This window comes from Plasmodium inui (assembly GCF_000524495.1).
Source record: "Plasmodium inui San Antonio 1 unplaced genomic scaffold supercont1.19, whole genome shotgun sequence".
Lineage (NCBI taxonomy): Eukaryota > Apicomplexa > Aconoidasida > Haemosporida > Plasmodiidae > Plasmodium > Plasmodium inui.
This window is the reverse complement of record NW_008481853.1, coordinates 216668-225434: the sequence shown is the minus strand read 5'-3', so window position 1 is coordinate 225434 and position 8767 is coordinate 216668. Positions and strand designations below refer to the sequence as shown.

The window sequence follows — 8767 nt, the reverse complement described above, 5'->3', positions numbered from 1 at the left end:
GAAATGAAGTAAAAAAACGAAAAAAAAAAGGAAGAAAAGGAAAAAAAAAAATGATACCAAATCCAATTTCTTTCCATGCAGATGACTACGCTGCTTCCTTTTATCATGTAGGGGGGGGTAGTCTCTCCTAAACTGATGCCAAGTATGTATCCACACCTCGGCAAAAGTGCATTGCATCCCACTGGGGGAACTCCCTCACAGGTGAGAATCGGCGAAGAGAATAACAATGTGGCGATGCGCACCCGCTAAACGTATATGTTTGCAAAATTGAGCTCCATTAAGTGGCTGACATCGTGCTGCGCCTTGGAGAGGGAAATCTTCGAGTCGTCGGGGAAAATAAAAAGTTCCCTCTGGAGGGTCTTCTTGGCAAAAATCCAAGGTCCACTTGCGTCTTTGTAAAATATTTTCTCAATTATTACATCATCACTAGTATCTTCAAAGAGCTTCCTCTGTAATTCCTCGTTGTAGACTAATTTGAGTTTTTTTTTTTTCTCCCCCTCTGGAGGATTACCACCTGCTGCGGGGTGCGCTCTTTCTGTTTCGCTTGTAATAGGCTGGCACTTTTTTAAGCTATCCTTTTCGACAGGGTGGTCATTCCTTTCGCCTTTTTGCTCAATGGTTAGAGGGCCACTATTAAGGGCATGATCGCCGCTTACTTGTGGATTCTCCATGAGGAGGGATGCTGTCACCTGTTGATTGTCCACGTCATTGATGTTCCCCCCTTTACCATCCTGTGCATGATGCCCACAATGTGAAGGGGAACTTTCCGTTTGATTTTCCCCCCTTAGAGTTTCTTTTGCGAAGGAAGCCTTCCCAGTCAGTTTATTACTACCCCCCTCTAGCGGCAGCCCATCTTTCGAGGCATCTTTATAAATGCACTGATTCTCAAAATTGAAGAGTTCCTTTGATAAATGTTCCTTTTCCTTTGCCATGGCAGACCCCCTCTTGTTTAACTTTATTTTGTTTTTCTTAATTTCTGAATCGAGCAGTAGGAAGTGGAAATCGGCAACTAGGAAAAGATCCTCATGATTTATTTTCTTGTTGTTAATAGAGTACTTAATGGAATTGCTAAAATTGTTGTAATATAAGTATCTGACTGGGTCATCCTGATTTAGGTACTTTTTAAACTGCAGGGAGAGGATCTCGTTCAGCTTGGACAAGCTGTATATGCTACTGGAGTTTTCATTCGTGCATTTGTTTTGCACATCGATTAAAATGTCAAAGTCTTCATCCCTAATGGTGCTCCCCTTGATGAGCAGTACGAGGAGGATACCTTTGTAGACCAATGCCATGAGTTTGTACTTCTTCTCTGCACCGAGGGTCACCACTGGCATGAAGATTGAAGATCTGGGAGGAAGCGGGGGGTGGGGGCGAAGTGGAGGTTATTGTGAAGAGGAGGTTGCTGTGAAGAGGAGGGTGCTCTGCGCATGGGCTGTCGACGTGTAAACAGTTAGAGCGCATTCACAAGTTCATAGTGGGGAGAATGAATCCACTCCTCTCACGAGCACACTTCGTGGCAAGGGGGGGAGCTAAGCTATTTTGCCCTGAGAAGAATGGGCCTTACTTCTTGATCCCCAGGAGAAAGGCATTTTTCTCGTCGAGTGTATTGCACCGGGCAAAGCTGGACAAGCCTCCATTTGCCTGAGAGGCAGAGAGAGGGGGAGGAAAAAAAAAGGGGGGTATAACTTGAGGAGCCAGGGGGTAACGCGGAAAATAGGGTTGGCTCGATTGGTCCGATTAGCCTCCTGACATGCTTCATGTACTGAAGGGGCTTCCCCACAGGAGGGCCAATTCAACAACGTGAACACCTCCACTTACGTTGATGGCAGCGGAAGATGCAATTTTCCTAAACGGGTGCTGATTTAACTTTAAATTGTTTACCTAAGGTGTAAGGGAAGAAAGGGGAGGGAAAAAAAAAAAAGTGTACCCAAGTTCATGATATGTACATCTGAGCGCATTATAAACACGTGCATCTTTATGTGCGACGAGGGAATGGGCTCCACACATAGAGAAACCCTTTCCTTTAGGTCCCTTTTTTGTGCACTCTAACCGTTCCCCCGTAGGACACCAAATAATTGTATATCATCTTTGTGTCGCTCATTTCAAGGCTCGAGTATATCAAGTGCCCTTCGTAAAGTAGGCATCCATGCTTTATTTGCTTATGTCCTAGTATAAGTGACGAAATGAGGTTCTGCACGGAAAAAAAGGAAAAAAAAGGGGAAACAAATAGGGAAGAGGTGAGAAACGCCTCGACCAGCTTACATCACATTTTCATGAAATAGTAGGGGGAGATGCGCTCATGGTGGGAAACCCATTTTTACCTGCACAGTAACGTAGGTATGCTTTTCCACTGGGAAGAAATGAAAGCTTTGTAGGCCTACAGGGGAGCATTTTACGCACACCGTGTAGTGGCAGTCATGTGAGAGACACCAAACCGTTTCAACGAGAAGAATGAAGGGCAGAAGGGGGGTGTTTCTCCGCAATTTTCGCAGCAAATCCCACCGCAAAATCGCTTGTCAACCGTGCGTGTAACATGCACAAGCACTTGATGGGAAAGAGTGCCGTGGGGAGGCGTCGTAGCGGTGATAAACCATTCTTACCGTCGTGAATGCTGACACACTGATTGTTAATTGTGTTTACGTATGTAAAGACATAGTCATCCAAGAGCGTCTGGAGGCTCGTTTTTCTGTTCATATTTCCTGCACAAATTTTGTGAAACGAGATAAATTAGAATGGGTAAGTTATGTGACCATATAAATGTGTGTATCGTAGTAGCAGTGGAGGAGAAGAAGAAGAAGAACAACACACCTCTGTCATGTGCTATTGCACGAAGAGAGGGTTACTCTTTTTTTACTCCGTTCAGTGCACTTTTGGATCGCGTTTTCCTATGCGACCCCCTCGACTGTGCATATAAATGTGCCGGTTAAATCACCACATGGTGAGTGCAGCGGAGGAGATGATGGGTGTAACCCCTCCACTGCGTGGTGACATAAAAAAAAGGGGGGGAGACTCCCCACGAACTGTGGAAAGATAAATCCATCCTGTATATTCCTTCCCTCCAGGTTGTCTCACCTGTTGTTTTGCTCTTCTTATACTTCAGGAAGGTTCGAATGTGTCCGTGGAGCAGTGTGAAGGTGGAGATGAAGTTGTCCAAAACTGAGTGCAGCAACTTGCACATGAGGAGTTCCATTTTATCATTTTTGTAAACATTCTTCACGAAGACCGTTACGAATATATGTTTGTACCATTTGTGGATGACGATTAAATTTTCTTTTGTTATTATATGGTCCATGTGTGATTTGCTGAACTGGGAGAGGAAGGCAGAGACACCTTCCATGGTGCTTGTGTGCGTTACTTTGACCTGTTCGTCTGTTTCGTTTGGGTAGTAGTAAATCACCTTCTCTGCCTTTGGGAAGGGGAGAAAAAAAAGAAGGGGGGGGATTTTGCCAAGTCGGGAAATATGCACCATTGAGTGATCAGCCTACCCGTTGCAGTGTCTTCACAATGATGTAGCGATGACCACGTGACTGTGGTCCCCTCTCTCCCCTTTTCACTCGCACTGCTCGAATTAGGTATGAGCAAATGGAAAAGAGGTGAGACGGGCAAATGAAAGGACGTGGGACGGTTTCCCGGGGAGCTTCCACCAAACGACTTGAGCATAACGTTAAGGTGCACTTACCTGTAGCTCCTCATCTGTAACGGACTTGTCGGCCTTTTTTACGTCCTCATCGTAGATGAAGAGGGCCTCTATTTTTGTTTTTTCCATTTTCTCTTGGAGTATTGCGTATGGGGGGAAAGGAGATTCCGTTTCCCAGCTGGGCGGAACGGGCAATCTGGCTACGCGTTCACGTTTGGCCTTATACAACGGTATTGTTCTTACTTTCGCCTTTTTCCCACTTGGGCTGTTGCGCCGATTTGGCGTTTTTCGAGCGCTGAGGTTTTTTTTTCCACGTAATGGGGGTGGTGAGTTGCTAATCTCATTGAAGGTTAACCTAAGTTACCCACCGCTTTGCCTTTGTGGCTTTGGAGCAGGCCCTCCCTACGCATCCTTTAAACACCCCTGCGCGGAGACCCAACATGTTCCTTCTCCAAGCCAAGCGGGAAGGCTAATCATTCCAAAGATGAGAAAAAGAAAAAATCGCAACTGTTTCAGACTTGCTTCCTCAAATGGGGTTAGCATACAAATGTTAAAAAAAGGGGGGAAAAAATAACATATATTTTGTTTTCCAAATTGTTAATGAACATTCTAATGTTCGTCGAAATTGGAAAAAAAAGAAAAAAAAGAAAAAAAAAATTCAGAATATACAAATGATCAAAAAAATACACAACTTTACGATAAAAAAAAAGAGTTTGAGGCTTTGTTTTTCCACTTGGAAAGATTTACGGGGGAAGGCAAGTTCAGAGTTGACATTAAGTAGTTAGGAGTCGGCATTAAGCAGTTAGGAGTCGGCAGTAATTAGTTGCCATTTGGCTGGGGCCAGTTATCAGTCAGCACTTTACGTGCGAGTCTTTTCCGCAGGGGGAAGCGCAAAAGGGAGATTTTTTTAAAAAGAAAGGTTATATAACAAGAGAAGGGGAGGTTAAAATCAGAGGGGAAAAGAAGATAAGAGTTAACCCCCAGGGTGAGTGTGGTTCGGTTAGAACGTGTTAGGGAGGAAATTATGTTTATGCACGTAAGATCTATACACACATATGCCGTACCTCCGATACCTCGGTGCGACGGGGGGAGTGCAGCATATATATGGGAAGAGTTTGTGAACGAGATGATGGGGGGAAAGAACGTGGGAGAGGGCACAACAATAAATATATATATGGGGTGAATAAACGAATATATAATACTTATCGTATGTATATATGTGTATGTAGGTATATCTATGTATATATATGTACATCATGTACTGATGGGCGTGAGGGAAGGGAAAGCAACAAAAAGGAAACAAAAAAAGGAAGGAGTATAGTCACAGTGTGTGTGTATGTATGTATGAGCGTGTGTCGGTGTAGGTGTAGGGGGGAGGAGAAGAAGAAGAACAAGAAGAAGCATTTGGAAAAGTTTACAAGCGGTCTGACGTAGATCCTCGTTTAAGAAAGTTCACCATTCGAAATGGTTGATTCGGTGGAAGAAGTTTTCTTTTAATTATTAAAAAGGAAGGCGGTGAAATAGTAAGTACCATCTGAGGTGAGTCTTACCCATTGGGGTGCCCACCCTCCTCTCAGGGGTAATACAAATTCTTCTTCGTCTTCGTTTCTGGGTCTGCAAGATCAACAACCACCTGCAAAGGGGGGGGGAACGCCAGGAGGGTGTATTACCCAATTGTTTACTACACAGGTACGTACTAAAGGGGTATGTAGACGTATGTACACATATGCACACGCAAGACAGGTCAGCTAAGCAAACCCCGTCGAGCCTTAAAAGGGAGAAATGGCGTATAATGCCCAAACGGTATCGTAAAAAAAAGAAAGAAAAAAAAAATCCGTTTCTTACCTCCTTCCCATCAATTATATGCTTTGAGTTCTTGTTCGACAGAATTTTCTTCACGCATTCGTTGTCCAGGAAGGTAACAAAGGCGATACCGCGGGGTCTGTTTGTGCACACGTCGTTGGGCATGTAAATGTCGATGATCTCGCCGAAGGTTTCGAAGTAATTCCTCAGCGATTCGGTCGTGGTGACGCTATCTGGAAGGTGGAAGAAAAAAAAAAAAAAAAAAAAAAAACATTTGTCAGATGAGTACCAGTGTGTGAAAAGTGCATTGTGCAGCATGCAGCAATCCGTGTGGGGTCCTCCGCGACTTACTCAACTTGGTGACGAACAGCTTGTATCCTCGTTTGTTCCACTCGTCTCCGCCTGGTAACTTTCGCACAACTGCAGAGGGGGGGGTTCGGTTCAAATGGGTGTCACAAGCGTGTGCAGAGGTATATATATGTACATGTAACACGTGGGGGAGGTGGTGCCGCTCCCTCCTCCATGAGACAAATGGCGCACACCAATTTGAGCCGCTTCTCCTGAGAAATCTTTGCGTCTTCTAGAAGCGACTTACATGGGTGACCGGAGGGACGGTAGCTCCCGCTTGGGACGACACTCTGGGGGTACTTCGAGATGCTCTCCTCGCTTGCGCTACTTTTTCGTGGCGATTTGCCTTTGGCAATTGGGGGGAGGGCGTCTGAAAAAGAAAAAAATAAAATGAAAAACAAAATAGAAAATAAAAGAAAAAAAAGTGTAAAAAAAGGTGTAAAAAAAGGTGTAAAAAAAAGTGTAAAAAAAGGTGTAAAAAAGTGTAAAAAAGTGTAAAAAATAAAAGCGTAGGCCGCAACCGAGATGTCCCACTTAAGCATGGGCTTACTCTGATTCATGTACTGGCCGTTACAAAGGTAGTAGGGGTATTCCATCTGCTTCGCGTTTGCGTTGTACATATTCTCATTATGTAACATCATATTGTTCCAGTTGTAATAATTGGCCATATTCCAGTAGTACTCATTGCCCATATAGTCCAGACAGTTCTGGTAGGGCATTTGCTGATTGTTGAAATATGCGGGGTCCATATTGTAACCCGTGGGGGGTAAGAAGGACATAGACATATTGTTCTTGTAAATGTGTTTATTGTTGTTCATTCGATTGCCTAGTATGTTGTACGTTGGGCATAGATTGTAAAAGTTTTGCATGACTAAATTGTTGTCAATATTTTTGGACATGTCTCCTATGTTCGCTGTTCTATTATACATATATTGGTAGTTGTTGAAATCGACTAGATTGTTGTGCGCCCTGGTGGGGGAGTTCCTGTCGTTCTTCGGGTATTTGGCTAGGTAGTGGTCCGACGGCAGGTCTGCGGGGGGGAGCGGCAGGTTGGGCGGCATGTGGAGAGGCAGGTTGAGACGCGGAACTGACAAGCGATTGGAAACACGCGATTGGCAACATGCGATTATCGGAGCACAACTAGCACGCTGCATGACACACGCCGCGTAACAGTCGCCGCTTCGCGCTTGTCCTCTTACGGAAAAGGTGTCTGCTTCTGTTGTCCCTCAGGGAAGCGACGTCCACGACGATTTCCTTGCCGCAGATGATGTGCAGCTTGTCCGTCAGGACCTACGGAAAAGGGGGAAGCGGCGGGTGATTGGGAAGCACGCACTCATAGGTGACGGAGTATGCATCAGTGCATGACAGCTATGCGTGGCGGTGTTGGTAGTAGTAGTAGTATTGGCGACGTGTGTGTGTTGGGGGGATACTCCACTGGTGAAAAATCTTCCCTACAAGCAGCACTATGGACTTTCTCCAGAACTCACCTTATCCATGGAGCTCTGCTTTTCGAACGACACAAATCCAAACCCCTTGTTTTTGTTATTCGACAAATTCTTGGATACATAAATGTCTACTATTGTCCCATATTTGGAGAAGTACTTTTCTAGGTCCTTTTTGCCAGCTTCGAAGGGAAGTCTAGTTACGAAAATGCGTGGGTATCCTTTTAGGGCCTGTACGAGGGGGGGGTGAAATGGGGATGAGAAATGGGGTCAACCCTTTTTGCCATTCACTTTCCCTTCTCTATGCACGTTCTGATCAGATCAGTGTAATTTGTTCAGGGCCCCTCCGAGGTACATGGGGGGGTACAATTCCCATGGTATGTCACACGGTAGACGACTGAATAAAATTACCTCATCTGCAAAAATGGCGTGGTTCTCCTGGGAGCCATATCTCCTTTTCTCCCTTCCATCATCTCTGCTATTCCTGTCAAACAACGCAGTGGTGCTGTTATGACTAGATTTTTCCTTTGAAGCTACGTCTGCCTCATCGGACGAGTCGGAAGCAATGGAAGGAGCATTATCTGCATCTGTTTTTTTTTTCTTCTTCTCCTCATTTTGCTTTAACGAATGCATTTTTCTCTTGATTCTGCTGTCAATTTCACTTTTTCCTTTGTTTATATTACTGGCATCATCACTGTGGTTGCTATGTTCATTTAATTCTCGCTTGCCCATTTCGTTTTTATCACTTGACTTAAAGCTTCCTGTCTTCATCTTCCTTTCAGCGAGGAAGGTTTCTTCTTCCCTTTGTAGAATGAGACTATGTTGATCTTCGTCAACCTCCTTGGAACTGCTGTTCGTGGCATCGTCGTCCAATTGGCGGTCTTTCATGGTGCTTTTGCTTATCTTTGCAGTGTGTTCCTGAGAGGGGGTAACGAGAAGCATCAGGTGAGGAGTCATTTTCCATGTTGTTCGCCACGGTGGCAGCTCCATTGTACATTTGACTACCATGCTCCGCGACATCTTTCGTTGCACTGTGGACAAGTTTTTTTTCGTCAGTGGAACTCTCAAGACTTACATCGCCAGCATTTGGTGATCTCCTTCCTTCTTTCGGTGCGTCTCGTTGTTCCGACGTGGAAACGGCTTTCTTCATTTTGGTTCTTTCCCCTTCCGTGTGCTTTCTCTTGGAAGCATGGTCTACTCGGTCTTCCTTCTCTTGTTTGTCTTTTTCCTTCCGTCCTTTCTTTTTTTCTTTCTCTTCTTCCTTTGGTCGTTCCACCTCTGCGAGTTTCGCTTTCGACCGAGATGTCCTTGAATCGTGGTCCCGACCACGTTCTTTACTCGAATCGTGTTGAGCTCCCTTAACCAAATGAGCTTCATCAGTAGAATCTTTTCCCATTCCCTGCTTGTTTGTAGAAGAGTGGAAACTTCCTTTTCCTTCCTCAGACGGGTATCTTTCTTTTCTACTTTCGTGTGCCCTACTCAGTGCTTGGCGGTATGATTTAAAAAAAAATGACAGTACTTGCGGGGGGGGGACGCG

At 44.9% G+C, this 8767-nt stretch overlaps 2 protein-coding genes across 2 annotated transcripts; both read right to left on the bottom strand.

Annotated features, from left to right (window-relative positions):
• Positions 1 to 245: 245 nt before the first annotated feature.
• On the bottom strand, positions 246 to 3766 carry C922_04043 (hypothetical protein; the record flags this gene model as incomplete). Its single annotated transcript, XM_008819628.1, has 8 exons — positions 246 to 1347; positions 1565 to 1641; positions 1819 to 1881; positions 2051 to 2191; positions 2322 to 2377; positions 2601 to 2699; positions 3073 to 3406; positions 3680 to 3766. The coding sequence occupies 8 exons, from the start codon at positions 3764 to 3766 to the stop codon at positions 246 to 248; spliced, it is 1959 nt and encodes a 652-aa protein (XP_008817850.1).
• A 1444-nt stretch (positions 3767 to 5210) lies between these two features.
• On the bottom strand, positions 5211 to 8626 carry C922_04042 (hypothetical protein; the record flags this gene model as incomplete). Its single annotated transcript, XM_008819627.1, has 9 exons — positions 5211 to 5270; positions 5483 to 5673; positions 5792 to 5860; positions 6036 to 6158; positions 6339 to 6818; positions 6988 to 7078; positions 7276 to 7461; positions 7642 to 8148; positions 8306 to 8626. The coding sequence occupies 9 exons, from the start codon at positions 8624 to 8626 to the stop codon at positions 5211 to 5213; spliced, it is 2028 nt and encodes a 675-aa protein (XP_008817849.1).
• Between the last annotated feature and the right edge of the window lie 141 nt (positions 8627 to 8767).